Genomic DNA, 17,877 nt, shown 5'->3' with positions numbered 1-17,877 from the left:
ACCCTCTAATTCCTGCCCAAAAATAGTAAATTCAGCATGCTGTATTTATTGGTTTTTGCCCTGTTTTCAGCCCTAAACAGTCCCCTAACTGTCCTCTGCCAGTGGGGCACTATTCCTAATGGTTTTGACGTTCGTATGGCTGAAAAACAGTCAATTTGCGGCGCCTACACAGCGCTGAAAACGCACCTGTACGGTGAGGTTATGACCCTCACCGGTGCCTGCTTTGGAGTAGCAATTAGCTACCCCTGTTCCTGCTCAAGGAGGCTCTTGCCTCAGCACAAAAGCATGAAACCACACAGCTGTACATCAGTCAAATAAAGAGCCCTCTTGTGTGGCATCACATAACTGCATGTAGGGGAGAGAGAGCAGTGTGTAGCGTGCAGGGCATCACTCCTAGCACCACATTGTAAATGAGAGGGAAAGGAAGCACTCCATAGCTCTTAACCTGTGACAAAAACCAAAATGAGGCCTCTCCCATCATAAATCGAGTGCCCCCTCTGCTGCCCTTGACCTGTAATGCATCTGTGAACAAATAGATGCAAAAAGGGGAAGATTTCCATGGCTGCCAAAACTTGCGTATCGCTGAAAACGCAGCAAAACAGCCCAGTAAATATGCATCTAATGCCTTTCAATGCTGAAAATGAGCTCCCGGGTCCTAGGTAAAGTCATGGGAAGCTCAAAAATGGAGAGAAATGGCTAAAAATCATAGTTATCAGGCTCCAAAACTGCTCCAAAGAGTCAGTTACGAGTTCTGTTCTTCCAAACTTGGTAAAGTGGCCAAAAAGTGCCACTTGGCACTCGTGCATGCAATTTCCCCGCATTGGACTTCTTGCTTAAAAATCTCTCAACTGGTGCATCAATTGACTTTGCAGCAGAGGAATAAAATGTTCTCCTTGTCATTCTGAAGCTAATGACACGAATAGATTTCATGGCCCAAAATAGCAGTTTCCTAAATTTTAGGAGATGCTTCTGTTGGGCTCCCACTGGTCTTCTGACCATCAATCCTCATTAAGACCGCATCTGAAAGTGCAATGTGGCCCAACTGTCGGATACTTTCTGTTGGTGATCCCACCTTGACTTCATGCCTTTATTGAGTTCACTTCCTAGTATCCACCAACTTGCTAAGTGCGACGGGGGAACCTACACGATCTTGAACTGAGCCTAGAGATCCTTTTACTTTTACGAGTTCCAGTGCTGACCAACTTCCCGTATGCGGGTGAAACTACCGTTCACAATGGCCATACAATGTCCGACCATTTGCAACTTCAAAAAGAGGGTCTCAAAAATAAAACAAAAATCATTGGAAAGAAACCAACAACTAAGGTTAGCGGTTGCCACGTCCTCGTGACATACCCCCCTCTTGAAATCGCAAACGTCCTCGATTGCATACCATAAACACATGTGACTGATGATCTTGTGTTGTTAGCACTCTTTTATCATCGCATGTATCCGCAAGAAAGACTGTCAAAACATGTGTACAAATGACTTATTGAGACCTTCGTACTTTTGTCAAACTGTACACTGCTATTGCACTGAATCCATGAGTACATTTGATGTACTAGCTCTATCATTACCCCACCTTTGCACACGTTGGGTTGGGGCATAAGTAGGCTATAACCCAAAGGCCTCAAGGTAAAGCTGCAATACATTTGGTGACTGTGACAGTTCATGCTCTTCCATCCACTTTGCATCCATAGGTGGATAGTTCTTGAACTTCACCACATAGCATCTTGCAACTTGTCCCTTAACTTTTTACTTGTGCAAGAGGCTCTTGCCTCTACAAACGAACGACGTACCACCCACGACCAAGTAAGCTCAAATTTCAAGATGATTTACCGATGCGTCCAAGAATCCAAGCAATCGCCTCAGAGAATCGGCAAGTAGCATGTCACCTGGCAAACCCACATCACTCCCGCAGGAGATCTAGTGGCCAATCTACCACCGTGAGACCTCTCCCTATCTCATCATGGTTCATACTTGTAAACCCTAAAAACACAGCAGAAAATCAGCCCTAATTTGACCACTTTTGGCAGGGCGAACATGCGGAATTTCCTGTCTATCTTGTGAAGAAGAACCCTCTTCCATAATGCCCTTCCCTTTGTCGGCCGTAGTATAATCCCGCGTTCCTGCACAAAGGAAGCACTCCACAGCTCTTAACCTGTGACAAATACCAAAATGAGGCCTCTCCCAGCATAAATCGAGCGCCCCCTCTGCTGGCCTTGACGTGTAATGCATCTGTGAACAAATAGATGCAAAAAGAGGAAGATTTCCATGGCTGCCAAAACTTGCGTATCGCTGAAAACGCAGCAAAACTGCCCTGTAAACACGCATCTGATGCCTTTCAATGCTGAAAATGAGCTCCCTAGTCCTAGGTAAAGTCATGGGAAGCTAAAAAATGAGAGAAATGGCTGAAAATCACAGTTATCAGGCTCGAAAATTGCTCCAAAAAGTCAGTTACGAGTTGTGTTCTCCCAAACTTAGTGAAGTGGCCAAAAAGTGCCACTTGGCACTCATGCATGCAATTTCTCCGCATTGGGCTTCCTGCTTAAAAATCTCTCAACTGGTGCATCAATTGACTTTGCAGCAAAGTAATAAAATGTTCCCCTTGTCATTCTGAAGCTAATGACGCGAACAGATTTAATGGCCCAAAATAGCAGTTTCCTAAATTTTAGGAGATGCTTCCGTTGGGCTCCCATTGTTCTTCTGACCATCAATCCTCATTAAGACCGCATCTGAAAGTGAAATGTGGCCCAACTGTCGGATACTTTCTGTTGGTGATCCCACCTTGACTTTATGCCTTTATTGAGTTCACTTCCTAGTATCCACCAACTTGCTAAAAGCAACGGGGGAACCTACACAATCTTGAACTGAGTCTAGAGATCCTTTTACTTTTACGAGTTCTAGTGCTGACCAACTTCCCGTATGCGGGTGAAACTACCGTTCACAATGGCCATACAATGTCCGACCATTTGTGTCTCAAAATCAAGCCAGAGGGAATCAAATAATGGGCGCCTAATAAGGGATCCCATCCCACGGTGGGCATAGGGGATGCTTCATAAGAGGCCCTCAATGGGTGGAGGTTCCCGCTGTGGTGAGAGAAGCAAAGACCCAAACTCAAGGGGGTAGCTTACATCACAAAGAAACTAGGATAAGACTATAGTATTAGCGTATGTTTGAGGGCAGGCCAAGAAATGCTCAAAGTTTAAAGCAAATGTTTGTATGATGGTGTTCATACCATAAGGTCTTCAATAAGCCAAGGCAGCCTTCTAAAAATAGAGTTTGAGGTACTCTAGTGGGTTACTGGAGGTTTCCATTTCCTCGTCATCACTATTGTCTTTAGAAACAAAGCCATTTCTCTCCTTGTTAGGTTTCAGGCCCCGTGGCCAACCCTGTCGTCATCGACCACGGGCTTGCTGCCATCCCTTCTCCGCTGGAGCCCCAAGCTCAGAGGGTGGCTCTGCATGAGTGCACTGTGCCTTTGTCTGTGTCTGCTGGCTAGCCCTTGCTGACTGGGATTGAGTCTGTGGTGTAGGTCGAGGCCTCCTCCGTGGAGAGGCCTTCGCTAGATGGCCCATCTGTCGACAAATGAAGCGCTGGTTCGGGAGGCCCAAATGCTCCACACTCTGTCTAAACCAACTCCCACTCACCCGAGGCAGAAGAATAACCTTCGGGAGCGTGTGAGTGTCTCTGACCAAAACGCGAACTGAGGAAATGCCAGCCGCCTTGGCAGCTACTGAGGCTGCTGTGCGAGGTGTCTCCAGGACCGTCCCAATGGCTGAGCCGATCCTGGAAAAAAGTGGTAGGTACTCCCTCCGCAAACCCGGAAAACATACGGAGATGGGGATGTCTGCCTCCTCTACCAGAACATCCGAAGCAGGGTCAAAACCATGTCTCCATTGTCGAAAGTGGGCTCGAGCTGCTCGGATGGTCAAAGGACTCATGGCGATGACCTTGGACGCCATCTCAGAGGTCTCAAACTCGATCTGATAGTAGCCCGTCTGAGTATTTGTACGTCCAAGATCTTGCCCACCTTTGCGAGAAGGCGGGCTTGGAGAAGGTCACGCAGCTCTCCTCTGCTAGGTCGGGTGCCGAGAATCTTGCAGATGACCGAAGTCGCCTGCAAACGCTCTACCTCTGCGGCTAGGCTCGCTTGCTCTGTCGGTGAAAGAGCAAGTTGAATGGTGGGCTCAGCGGAGTCGGGCGAGGAGGCTAGTGTCTGCTGCTCTGTAGGAAAAGGGAGGACGAGAAGGCTAATGCTTGAGAGCTCGGCAAGAAGAATCCAACTGTGAATCCACTGCAAGGCAGTTCAAGCGAGGCCTTCGGAGGGGGGGGGCTGGAGTGGCGTGGGCAGCGAATGAGAGGGGGGCAGCGGGTGGGGCTGCACGCTGGCTGGGTGCAAGCTCAGCAACGCTCGCGAGCAGATAGTGAGCAGGCAGGGGGGTAAGCGGGGGGCAGCGCGCAGCAGGGGCAGCACGCAGTGCGAGGGCGAAGGGGGGGAGATGAGAGCGATGGCGAGGGGGGGAGCAGGAGCCGGCGGGGGGGGGGGAGCGCGCGGGAGCAATAGCGAGCTCAACGGCGCTGTTCGTTTGGGAGGAACCTTTTTGCCACCCTCGACAATCTCAAAATGTGCCTTGCTTGTTGACGAATGCACCGTATTGTTGTATGCATACTCAAGCATGGGTAGATACTGTTTTCACTTGCCCTTATGATTTGACACATAACATTTCAACAAATCTAATACAATAGAATTAGCTTCTTCTGACTGCCCATCAGTTTGTGGATGAAATGAGGATGAAAACTTGAGCGTGGTGCCCATGTTTTCAAACAAGCCTCTCCAAAACATGCTCGTCATACGAGGATCACGATCACTGACAATTGACTGTGGCATACCATGGTACTTGAAAACATTGAACATAAACAACCGTGCCATCAGGTCGGATTTTATCTTCTTCCTGACAGGAATAAAATGGGCCTACTTGCTGAACCTGCAAATAATGGTCCATATACCATCATTCCTTGTTGACGTTTTTGGAAGATCAAAGATAAAATCCATAGCAATGCTTTAATTTGTGGCTTTCATGATAACGCATCAGCCTCACATTCTTCTTGCCTTCCATATGTAGAATATGAAAGTGGAACAAAGAGAGAATGTTTGCCCATTGCATGTGCTTTTTGGATAACTTTGACTTCATCAAGAAGTATCGCAAGTTCCTGATGATATGTCTGGACAACAAAATTAGCACCTAACAGCTAGTGCTTCGAAATAGAAAGTGCATGAATCATGGCCAATAGCTCTTTTTCATAGATTTGCACAGTCTTTTTTGGCCCTTGCAAGATTCTGCTCTCATAATCTACTACCCGACCATCTTGCATTAACACTGTCCCAATTGTTGCTAATTGGACTATTTTCTTATTTTTAATGATTAATTTCTTTTTCTAGGATATTTTATTGTGTACACTAAGAACTGTTAAAAGATTGTACCTACAGGAAATGCCATCAAGATCGGACAACTCTGATGTGTCATTTGATGGGTGACGGTAAACATCGCGAAGGAGTTTCCGTAAGTTCGGTGGAAAGGGCCGGGTTACGAGTGCCCCTGATGCGTCACATGATGGGTGACAGGTGCATCAGAAACGGGGCATTCCGTAGGTTGAGGAGAAAATCCGAACTGAGTAAGAAAATACGCGTAAGAATTTACGAAAAGCAGGAACCTTCGCGGGAGGGCAGATGCTTTCCCGCGAGGAAGCTATGTCTGCATTGCATCTGTGCCATGTTCTGCACCCGGGGACGCCTGGAATGTGTTTGTGTAGCATTAGTTTTTAACTCACGGAGTGGTTTTTAACAGTTTGAACAGGTTCACACTTTATTTTAAAAGTGGCCGGCCACTTTTCAGTGACCGGTCCCTTTTATTAATAAAATAAAGCAGCCCCAAATCCTTACGTAAACGACCTACGCAAGCTGTACGGATGGGCTGAAAACAACGATCTCTCTCTCTCCTCTCTCTAGAAGCGCCAGAGCTTCTGCTTTTGTGCCCTATTTCCGCTGGGTGCCATGGCCTATAAAAAGGCAGCAAGCGTTACAGTTTGGAGAGATCGCAAGTAGCAGGAAGTGCCAGCGCTGAGGTCTTGGAGCAAAGTTTGGCGACAGGAATGTGCGAGTGTTCGGGTGACGACGGAGTACGGAGGTCGCTTTTCCGAGCAAGGAGCGACAGGTATAATTTGTCGATACGCATTGCGAGTTGTTGCTTTGTGTGGCTTGTTTTGCAGGAATCTCCCTTTTACGGGAAGTCCCTCACGGGAAGTACGGCTTCGCGCCTAAGTCCCTTACGGGAAAGTACGGCCTCGTGCCTAAGTCCTTTGCGGGAAAGAATGACCCTCGGGTCAAAGATTACAAAACGGAGGGGTTTCCTCAGGTTCTTGTGCTTGTATACGACTCTCCCTGAATAAAGAATACTCTTGACGGGGGGGGGGGGGACCAGCCCATCTTCTGGTCCCCAATACTGTGTTGATCTTCTCCTTTCTCTCACATTTGCAAAGTTATTTAATTTTCAGATTTTCAAGTGCTCGTGTACGCTCCCGTGTTGTGATAGTGGTATCAGAGCTCGGACTGCTCTCTTTCTCTGCAAAGAAGGACGATTCCGGGAAGAACGGGAAGAACCATGTCGAACCAAGGGAGAAGCGTTGAAGAGGAGCTTCAACAAGTGCGAGCTCAGCTTGCGGATTTGCAACAAGTCTTACTATTGCCAGATGTCCAAAAGCTCTTGGGCGGAATGAAGAGAACGAATGGAACCGATGCAGCCGGGCATCCATACCACACTGTTGGCATGAGACCACAGGAAGAAAGTGAAGAAGAACGTGCCGAGGTGCACAAAGGATCTTCGGATCGGAATGAACGACCTACTCCAAGGAAAGGCCAGGAAAAAGCGCTCTGTTTGCTAGATGAGAGCAAGGACATCTCTATCTCATCTCCATCTTACTCTCCTGATTATACTTCTACTTCTCAATCGTCTCGCCAGAAAAAGGAAGCCGCTACTACTACTACCCTACATCAACCTAAAGATAAGCCTCGATTCAAGAAGCATGGTCGCAAGTCTCAACATCGCATGAGAGTCTTCAAATCGGGCGACAAGGACATCAAGTTTGAAACCTACAACGGACGGAGAGATATCTCCAAAGCACTTTCCTTCATCAGACAGTTTGAAGTCGCCTTTACCAATGGGCACTTCACAGAAAGATCCAAATTGCTCCATGTGGGGATGCACCTCAAGGAAACGGCAAGTAATTGGTGGTTATCCAAGATTCTGGAAGGTTCTCACGCCAGAACTTGGGAGAGATTCAAATCTGAATTTTATGAACAGTTTCTTCCGCCTGACTTCGAGCAGGACATACGGAAGGAATGGGACTGGCTCGCCCAGAAGGAACATGAGAGAGTAACGACCTATGTGGACAAGTATTGGTTGGTTCTTCTGAAGGTCACTCCCTTCATGAAGATTGCCGACGAGGAAAAGAAACGAATGTTCGAAGATGGTCTTCAACCGTAGCTTCGAAAGAGTATGAAAGTGTATCCGCATGATACTCTTCAGAGGATGATGGAGTCAGCAATCATTGCTGAGGATTTGCACTCAACTGGGACGCCCAAAAAAATGGAGCATAGCACTTACCGTGCAAGACAAAGAGGGGTCTACGATGACCAAGGGGGCCAAGCAAGAAAACGTCCTCCATCTAGGGACTATGATCATTCTAAGAAGCCAGAGGGCAATGGCAAGCGAACTAAGTATCTTTCTCCTACTCAACTTCAAACCTTTAGAGAGGAAGGAAGATGCTTCTACTGTGGCGAGAAAGGACATATGAAACCGGATTGCCTGCTAAAGCAGCAACGGCAAGAACACGCCCATACGAGGCAAGATAAAGCAAGGAAGGAACCCGCTCCACCAAGCTCGAACTCAATTCCAGATGTTCAAGGAAACACAGAAACGGAGAAAGGGAAGCGTCAACTTCTGAAGGGCTGGGGGTCTTTGAACAACCAACGAGTATTGATTCTTTATGATCCAGGATCCACGGATAACTTCATCTCCCTGGATACTGCGGAACGTTTGTGCCTCAACACCAGCTCAGCTTGGCACACCGGTTACATCTGGATCGGCATTCGAGGGGTTGACAACCAATGCAACTCCCGTGCAAGGACAGCTCAATCTTCGCATTGGCGAGTACAAGGACCGCGAATCATTTTTGATGGCACCCATCGAGGGATGTGATATCATCTTGGGTATGCCATGGCACTTCCACATGACACCTGTCCCTGATTATGTGGAAAAGACCCTCACTTTTGATCATGGGGGTAAGAAAATAAAGATTCATGCTGATGTAGGAGATTGGCAGTTCCCAATTGTAAGTCATATCTCCATTAAGAAAGAAATGAAGAAGTGTGTTTATGCTTACTTGATTTTTGCACGTGAGAAGGATAAAACTAGTGGGGATTCACTCTCTAGTCTGGAAATTAAGCGTTTTCAATTTATTGAAAAATACAAAGATTGTTTCACGGAAACACTCCCTGATGAACTACCTCCGTTACGCCCGGAAGATCACCGCATAGATCTCATACCGGGTAGCTCGCCTCCCAATCAACCCCCTTATCGGGTGAGTCTTGCTCAGCAAGAGGAAATTTTGAAGCAAGTCAACGAGCTTCTAGAGAAAGGGTTAGTACGGCCAAGTGCTTCACCCTACTGCTCTCTAGTTCTACTGGTGCAAAAGAAAGATGGCACGTTTCGAATGTGCATAGACTATAGGTCTTTAAACAAGATCACGATCAAGAATCGCTTTCCGATCCCTCGGATTGATGATATACTTGATAAGTTGCAGGGTGCAAGTGTCTTTAGTCGCATAGACTTAAAGAGTGAGTATCATCAGATACGGATCGCCCTTGAGGATGTCCATAAGACTGCTTTCCGCACAACCTTTGGACTATATGAATTTTTGGTAATGCCTTTCGGCTTGACCAATGCTCCTGCGACATTCAATCGCATGATGGACCGCACTTTCAGCCCGTATCGAGCTTTTACGGGAGTATTCTTTGACGACATACTCATCTTCTCTAAGTCAGAAGAGGAACATCGGAAGCACTTGGACCTAGTGTTTCAAGAATTGCGAAAGCATGAGTTGCATGTGAATGCAAAGAAGAGCGAGTTCTTTCTCCCAGAGATACACTATCTCGGCCATATAGTCTCTCACAATCAAGTGAGTATGGATCCTGCCAAGATCCGAGTGGTAGAAGATTGGCCTATTCCCACTACGGTACATGATGTACGTAGCTTCCTGGGATTATGTTCGTACTATCGAAGGTTTGTCCGAGGATTTGCCCATGTAGCAGGACCACTTCATGATTTGACAAAGAAGAAGATTCCTTTCAGATGGGGATCGAGACAACAAGGAGCTTTTGATCAGCTCAAGTACTTGCTAAGCCATGGACCTATTTTGATAGTGCCTGACTTACAGAAACCATTTGAGGTTCACTGTGATGCTTCAGGCGATTGCATCGGAGCAGTGTTAAACCAAGAAGGCCATGCAATGGCCTACGAAAGCAGACGGCTTAAGGATGCAGAGTTGCATGCATCAATCTACGAAAAGGAACTTATGGCTGTGATTCACGCCTTATCCAACTGGAAGCACTATCTTCTAGGAGCGGATTTTGTGATCAAGACTGATCACCAGAGTTTGTGGTATTTTCTTACGCAAAGGAAACTATTTGAGAAGCAGATGAGATGGGCAAACTTTTTGTCTATGTTTCACTTCCAGATCCTTCACACGGCTGGGAGTAAGAATATGGTCGCGGACGCATTGTCTAGGCGGCCAAGGGTGAACGCTACCACTTCGGTGTATCATCAAGAATTAGAAGCACTACCGGATTTATATCCGAATGATCCAGACTTCTCCACCGTTTGGGGAAAGCTACATCGTGGAGAGAATGAGTTTCCCTATTCCATTCGGGACGGTTATCTCTACCACCATCAGGCCATATGTGTGGCGGAACCATTAAGAAAGATGATCATGGATGAAGCACACGCTTCGCCTTATGCGGGTCATCGGGGTATTCTCCCTACAACCTTAGCAATGGAAAGATATTTCTTTTGGCCTAGCCTTAAAGCAGACATTGATAAGTATGTCAGGGACTGGTATACTCCAGCCGTATGTGGGACTGCCTCCGAGTCAGCCTAGTGCTGAGGAACCTCTTGAGGTTGAGGAAACAGAAGAAATACTCCAACCGGAGCAGATAGTAAGTCATCAGGAGCGGCCCCTCAAGTCAGGAAAAATAACACGGAAGTATTTGGTTAAGTTTAAGAACTATTCGAATTTAGATGCTCAGTTGATGACGCAGGAGGAATTAGCAGCTTATCCCGAGATACTGGAGGTATATGTCCAAGCACTACAGTTGAGGTCAACTGTTTAGAAGCCAGAGGGATGTTGCTAATTGGACTATTTTCTTATTTTTAATGATTAATTTCTTTTTCTAGGATATTTTATTGTGTACACTAAGAATTGTTAAAAGATTGTAGCTACAGGAAATGCCATCAAGAATGGAAAACTCTGATGTGTCATTTGATGGGTGATGGTAAACATCGCGAAGGAGTTTCCGTAAGTTCGGTGGAAAGGGCTGGGTTAAGAGTGCCCCTGATGCGTCACATGATGGGTGACAGGTGCATCAGAAACTGGGCATTCCGTAGGCTGAGGAGGAAATCCGAACTGAGTAAGAAAATACGCGTAAGAACGCAAGCACAAGAATAAAGATGGGTTCAAAGAAGCTTTTTACGAAAAGCAGAAACCTTCGCGGGAGGGCAGATGCTTTCCCGCGAGGAAGCTATGTCTGCATTGCATCTGTGCCATGTTCTGCACCTGGGGACGCCTGGAATGTGTTTGTGTAGCATTAGTTTTTAACTCACGGAGTGGTTTAGGTTCACACTTTATTTTAAAAGTGGCCGGCCACTTTTCAGTGACTGGTCCCTTTTATTAATAAAATAAAGCAGCCCCAAATCCTTATGTAAAAAACCTACGCAAGCTGTACGGATGGGCTGAAAACATCTCTCTCTCTCTCTCTCTCTCTCTCTCTCTCTCTAGAAGCGCCAGAGCTTCTGCTTTTGTGCCCTATCTCCGCCGGGTGCCAGGGCCTATAAAAAGGCAGCAAGCGTTACAGTTTGGAGAGATCGCAAGGAGTAGCAGGAAGTGCCAGCGCTGAGGTCTTGGAGCAAAGTTTGGCGACGGGAATCTACGAGTGTTCGGGTGACGATGGAGTACGGAGGTCGCTTTTCCGAGCAAGGAGCGACAGGTATAATTTGTCGATACGCATTGCGAGTTGTTGCTTTGTGTGGCTTGTTTTGCAGGAATCTCCCTTTTACGGGAAGTCCCTCACGGGAAGTACGGCTTCGCGCCTAAGTCCCTTACGGGAAAGTACGGCCTCGTGCTTAAGTCCTTTGCGGGAAAGAACGACCCTCAGGTCAAAGATTACAGAACGGAGGGGTTTCCTCGGGTTCTTGTGCTTGTATATGACTCTCCTTGAATAAAGAATACTCTTGACGGGGGGGGGACCAGCCCATCTTCTGGTCCCCAATACTGTGTTGATCTTCTCCTTTCTCTCACATTTGCAAAGTCATTTAATTTTCAGATTTTCAAGTGCTCGTGTACGCTCCCGTGTTGTGACACCAATACTATTGCCACACGCATCACACTGAACCACAAATGACTTCCTGAGGTCTGGTAAGACAATTACTGGATTCAAAGTTATCTTTTACTTTAAGAGATTAAAAGCTGAAATCTCTTTTTGTGTCCACTTGAACGTGACCTCTTTCTTTGTAGAGCATGAAGGGGTGAAGCAATCTCGGCAAAGTTCCTGATAAACCTTCTGTAATAAGATCATAAGCCCAAGAAGCTACGAACATCATGCACAGTCTTCAAATCTGGCCATGTCCTGATTGCTTCAACCTTGGCAAGATCCATTTGGACACCATCCTTTGACACTATGTGGTCAAGAAAGTGAATCTCTTCCAAGAAGAACTCACTTTTCTTAGGATTAACAAGCGACCTGTGACTGCGTAGCTCTTCGAAGACAATGGTCAAGTGACGCCTATGCTCCTCTTCATTCTTTGAATAGACTATCATGTCATCAAAGAATGCGCTGACAAATTTTTGATGTGGACGGAAGATCCGATCCATCATCCTATTGAACGTAGTAGAAGCATTTGTAAGACCGAACAACATCACTAAGAACTCATACAGACCAAATGTTGTCCTAAACGCAGTCTTGTGCACATCCTTTGGCTTGATATGAATCTGATGGTACCCACTCTTAAGGTCTATCTTGCTGAAAATTGCAGCACCCTCTAGTCGGTCAAGAATATCATCAATCCTTGGGATAGGAAACGTGTTCGTAATGGTATTCTTATTCAACGCACGGTAATCAATACACAGTTGCCAAGAGCCATCCTTCTTCTGCACTAGAAGCACTAGGGAGAAAAAGGGTGAAGAACTAGGTTGAATCAGCCCTTTCTCTAGTAGCTCCTCTACTTGGCCCATGATCTCTTTCTGCTGAGCCGCACTAACTCTGTAGGGAGGCCTATTTGGTGGGCTACAACCTAGCATCGAATCTATCGCTCGATCCTCAAGCCTCTTTGGTGGCAACTGAGACGGTAATGAATCAAAAAAATAGTCACTAAACTCTCGCAAAACTGCTGACCTTTCTTTATCTAACATAGATAAATTTGACTGGCAATTATCTGAAACATCACATGCAAAAATCAAGTACGTAGAAAGATGATTCTTAATTATAGAAGTGATAGCCGAAGTAGATACAATAGGGACACACTCCCCTTTAAGCTTTACATCAAGGATGTGAGTTTTTCCCTATGCTGAAGGTGATCTTCTTGTTGAAGACATCCAACACTCCAGGTACACGGAACATCCGTGGGAGACCCAGCAGCGCATCGCACCCTTCCAATGGCGGGATGTAAAATTCCTCTGTGTCCATATATGATTGAATATGCAGACGTAGCTTTCCAATGATAGGCGTAACACACTCCGAGTGGCCAGGACATGCCAACCCTGCCTCTGCTGTGTATCCCATCTCTTCAGCTTTGATGTCCAGCTTAATGGCCAACTCTGGTGAGATAAAGTTTGCTTTAGCACCTGGATCAAAGAAGATAAGTGCTGTCTGGTCTCTGACTTTACCCCACGCTTTGCATAATTCACGGGTATCTGAACTTGGCGTATCACCCACCATATTTGGCACTAGACTTGCCGTAGGTTTCGGCTTCTTGTCTTTTTTGTCCTCTTTGTCCTCTGAGTGAGCTGGCCTCCTCCTCTGGGGACAATCTGCAGCAAAATGGCTAGGCTGCTCGCATATAAAGCATTTGTTCTCAGCCATTAAATCTTTCTTCTCCTCAAACGACTTGCACACAGAAGGCTTCCTTTTCTTTTTTTTTTTAGCCTGTCCTTCAGACGTCTCGACTGGTCAGCAAAATAAAAATTCAGCAAAGAAGCCCGTTGTGAAAGTGACTCCTGAAGCGTCCCAGGGGTCAAAAAAGGCAAACAAAGGCAAGGACTCCCCTTTCACGTTGCCCTGAAACCCACTGTCCTCTCCCTTCAACAATGCAAGCCCAGTGTTGGCAACTTCCATAAGCTGAGTGAGGGTAGCCACTTTGTTCTTTGAGTGGCACAAACCTGTAGGAGGTTATTGAGAGCAACGCTGCAGAGAACCTCTGATTGTACTCCTGTAGGCTCTTGCAGGTAGCCGCAGTAAGTTGGTGCCAATCCGTCATGACATCGACTTCAAATTCATTTGACAGCCACGCAGATGCAAACATTTTCTTGAAGTGTACCCATGTGGCGGGTGCCTGTCCTTGCATCCAGAGCGCCCACCATGTAAGCGCATTGCCTTTCAAGAAAGTGGCAGCTTTCCTAACCTTAGAGGCCTTTGTGAAATCCCCCCCTGCATAAGCTGGTTCAAATTGTTGGAGGAAAGTAAGAGCCTTTGCCTTATCCTCAAAGCCGTTGAAAGTTTCAAACTTGACCCATCTAGAGCTTCCATCGTATGGCAATCTAGTCGAAGCCCCAACAGGATCCTCTATCTTTGAGGAGTTATTTGGCAGTTTCATGAGACATCATACAGAAGACTTGCCATGGTTCGTGGGCATTCCGAAGGACATATCCATCTTTATCTCCCATTTGGCGTTTCTCTCGCCAATCTTCCCGTGGTAAGTAACCTTCGTGGGCATCGGCGTTTGCATAGCAAGCCATTCGCTCTACGAGCATCCATCCGGTTTGCAATTTGGTTCACACCATCCGAGTTGAGGCAACAAAGATTGGCCGGTAACCAACAAGGGAATCATTGATCTAGGAGGCAGTCCAGTGTTTGCGAGTAGATGTATCATCACCATCCCTGTCTTTTGGACATTTCTGTTAGAGTTCATTTTCCTGTCCTGTGGTAGCTCCAATATTTCTCAGGAGCAGACTAGGGAGTGAGGGCTGTTTTGTGGATGTGCCCGGCCAATGTGAGGTAGGTCTCTCATGTCGGGTCGTGTCTAGCCATGTTTAGCTTGGGTTTTGGTTCAGTTCCACAGCCATGTAGGCTCTTGTTCCCCCCTTGGCATGCTTCTTTGCCTTCCCAGGACCCTCTAGGCCACTTCTCCCCTTTCCATTATGGATTTATAATCTTATTGGCTTGGTCGTGGGGTCCCAGATGTGGGTCGGTAGCAGCCAGCAGAGGCCTATATAAGGCCTCTGGGGGAGTACGTAGAGCACAATACACAGCCCTACAGGGTGCCCGTGGTGTTTTTGGCCACCAGCAGGAGGGGTGGATCAGCGTTTTCCAGCAGCTCCTTTCCTTGGTTTTTTGCTTGCTGCCCACAGCCAGCGTTTGCAGCAAGAGGGGACATCTCCCCAGCGTTTTGTTGGCAAGCATTCCCAGCGTGTTGGGAAGGCAGGCTTTGCATCGCCATAGGAGCAGTGGCGGGCAGCATATGGTGATCCTCCGCTTGGTGATGGATAGTAGCTTTCCCCTTCCACATTCTTCCTCAGGGCAGCCCATTCGACGGGCTTTTCTGTAGGTCCTTCCTTCGCTAGGAGGAGGATCTGAGTGGGGGAGTCCATCCCATGGTGTGGCCGAGTCAGTGGTGTTGTGTATAGGAGCAGTTGGCAGTGTCAATAGCAGTCCCAGTTGTGTGTCCTCAGGTCTATCCATTGGGCATGTCAATTCTATGCTGGACCTCCCTTGGTCACTTGTATGAACAGATTGTTATCAGCATGGATTTGTCACAGGAGGGGCTTACTAGAAACTCACAGGATAAAGAACACACTGCATATGGGAGACATCTCATGGAAATGGAAACCACACATGGTTTGGCCATACTTAATGGTCTAGAGAATTTCCCTTTATCTGGGGGGTTCACATGCTTCCTGCACAGGCATGGGGCCAGTACAGTGGATTATGTCATGACTTCACCAAGCTTTATTTCTAGTATCGAGGACTTTAAGGTGGGACCCAGACCGGTTGGGATTGCAGTGGATCATGCTCTCTTGACCTTATCAATCTCCTTCCAATACAATGCCTCTCAAGTACAAAGGAAGAAGACACACACAAGATATACTTTCACGCCAGAGACCGATTCAGTCTATGTGGAAAAGATCTATAATAGGATGTGGTCAGCCGAGCCAGTATATACTGTAGAGGAGATTACTTCTCAGCTAACAGAGATACTACATGGAGCAACACAAGAGGCATACCCACATACTCAGCCTGACCAGAAGAGAGGATCAGCCTGACCAGAAGAGAGGATCTGGGAACATGCCTCAAAACAGTTGGTACGACGAGGAATGCAGAGAGACGAGAACCCAGGTCCAGAAAGAGCTTACACTTGGGATCATCACATATAAGCAGTCTTGTATTGCTCTTCGGCGTATAGTATGCCGCAAGAAAAGGGCATTTTTAGCCAAACTGGAGAAGGATTTATATCAGCTCTTCTTGAGTCAGGACTCACATGACGCCTGACGTTTATATTTTCTAGTTAATACAAGACAGATAAACCCAAAACCTCAGTATTTCTTGGTTGGGAGCCTAAACTTTTGGCTTCTAAACTTGAGAACTTCAAACCTTTTAAAATTCTGAAATCATGGAACGATATTGTTGGCTATGCTTTCATGGATCCAAGCAGCGTCAAATGCTCATTAGAGTGATTGGGCCAACCCTTCTTGCTATAGAAGCTAAATTACCTGGACTTATTTTCTTTTGATGCTGATGCTTTTGCAGGGAGAGGGCTACTTAGTACTAGAGGATTGGCCCACTGAGACACCTGGTGAGGAACCAGCAGGAACTCAGGTTGCACTTCTTCACTGGCATGAAGTTGTATGATTGAATGACCAATGTGGTTTCATGGACTTAAGATTCCTTACTTTATGTTAATATTAGTTAATTGTTGTGTTTTATGACTAGTCTAAAGTTTTTACCTGTGTCCTAATCTTCTGACTAGTCTTCTGCTTACAATGATGTCGTTGATAGCGATGTGCTTCATGGTGTAGACTGTGCCACAGTAAGTGGTCTTTCCCCACAAATTTGGTTTTGTTGAGAAGTTGCTTTTGATAGCTCACAGATGAGTACCATTTTTCTTCTCAAATGCAGTGTGCTGATACTTTTTAAAAAACCTTCTTTAGGTTTTTCATGAGAATAATGAAGCTCATTTTTTAACGTACCACATAATTTACAATGACATCTATAGAGTACCAAAGCTACTTTTGAAGGGAAGGTATTCAGGTAATGTGAAGCCGTAGCGTGTCTTTTGTGTTTAAAGATGTGGTACAGTTGTGTTGGCATTTTAATGTCGGCGGCCGAATTAGCTATGTCATACTGTGGGTTTTCTTTACAGATGGTAAGCCAATTGATTGGCAAGATATTCTACAAATATTACCAGCTGGTTTAAGCAATGACGATGCAAAGTGGACATTCTTGACGTATGAGGTATGATAACTTTTTTCTTAAGTGTAACGATTATGGTAGCTTAGATCACTTGCATCACTGATAGAGTTATTGTACAATATTTGTACTATCTTTAAGCTTGTATTACGATTGGTCGTCAGTTGTTATTACCATTGGAGGAGAGATTACGTTTAAAGCGTTTGCTGGTTGACAACACCTGAAACTTCTGGGCAAAAAGGTGTTGCACATGTAAGGCTATAGAGGTTGGCTCGATAATGGTGATAGATGATATTGCTGGCTTTTTAGCAATATAGAGAGCCATGGCTGGATTTGTCATTTCTGTTCCTCAACATCGTCAATCACTTTACAATTAGGACAATCATAGTCTACTCCCATCACTGTGTCAGACATTGGTGCTTTCCGTTTCTAATATTGGGCTCTCTGAAAGAGGGAAAGAGAGGGAATGGTGAAAAATGATTTTACACGTCTTTCTATTCTTTAGAATGTATTTAACTTTTTACCTGTTACTATAATGTCATCTCACAGATCGTCATTGAAGGTAGGTGGTTTGATCCTGTGAGATGCATACATAATGCTTATTTTGCAACTTGCTTTATAATGCTAGAACTTAACCCACGTTTTATGTTTCAGGAGCACCCGTACTTGCATATGCCTTGGTTGGCATTACACCCGTGTGGCACCAGCGAACTTATGAGGATGGTTTTTTCCACAAGCTCTGTAGACTGCCATCAAGTTGGCAATAATGTATCTCTGCCCACAGTCGCACGTTTCCACACCCTGGCATGGCTATCTTTTGTCAGCCAAGCTGTAGCTTTGAAGCTGCCGAAAGGATTCTCTCAATGTTTTGAGGCAATGAGAAATATGAATTGTTAAATAGTAGTGCTTCAGTGTCTGTAAAAGACTCC

At 46.0% G+C, this 17,877-nt stretch overlaps 1 protein-coding gene across 1 annotated transcript; it reads left to right on the top strand.

The window, feature by feature from the left end:
- Positions 1–14,679: 14,679 nt before the first annotated feature.
- On the top strand, positions 14,680–17,851 carry LOC147420533 (ubiquitin-like-conjugating enzyme ATG10). Its single transcript, XM_086504883.1, has 5 exons — positions 14,680–16,357; positions 16,509–16,568; positions 16,690–16,789; positions 16,902–16,993; positions 17,603–17,851. Exons 1-5 carry the CDS (start codon positions 16,271–16,273, stop codon positions 17,843–17,845), a joined length of 582 nt encoding a protein of 193 aa, XP_086361009.1. The 5' UTR covers positions 14,680–16,270; the 3' UTR covers positions 17,846–17,851.
- The last annotated feature ends 26 nt before the right edge of the window (positions 17,852–17,877 follow it).

Source organism: Adiantum capillus-veneris, chromosome 28 (genome assembly GCF_014529385.1).
Source record: "Adiantum capillus-veneris isolate H3 chromosome 28, ASM1452938v2, whole genome shotgun sequence".
NCBI classification, from domain to species: Eukaryota; Viridiplantae; Streptophyta; class Polypodiopsida; order Polypodiales; family Pteridaceae; genus Adiantum; species Adiantum capillus-veneris.
Note: the sequence above shows the minus strand (reverse complement) of the source record. Positions and strands in the feature narration are given on the sequence as shown.

Excerpts from the sequence above, each read along its gene's own strand:
- LOC147420533 (XM_086504883.1), top strand. The coding sequence starts at position 16,271 with ATGCTGATGCTTTTGCAGGGAGAGGGCTACTTAGTACTAGAGGATTGG. Across the intron at positions 16,358-16,508 it reads AGGAACCAGCAGGAACTCAG|TCTTCTGCTTACAATGATGT; the intron begins GTTGCACTTCTT and ends TCTTCTGACTAG. Across the intron at positions 16,994-17,602 it reads GGACATTCTTGACGTATGAG|GAGCACCCGTACTTGCATAT; the intron begins GTATGATAACTT and ends TTTATGTTTCAG.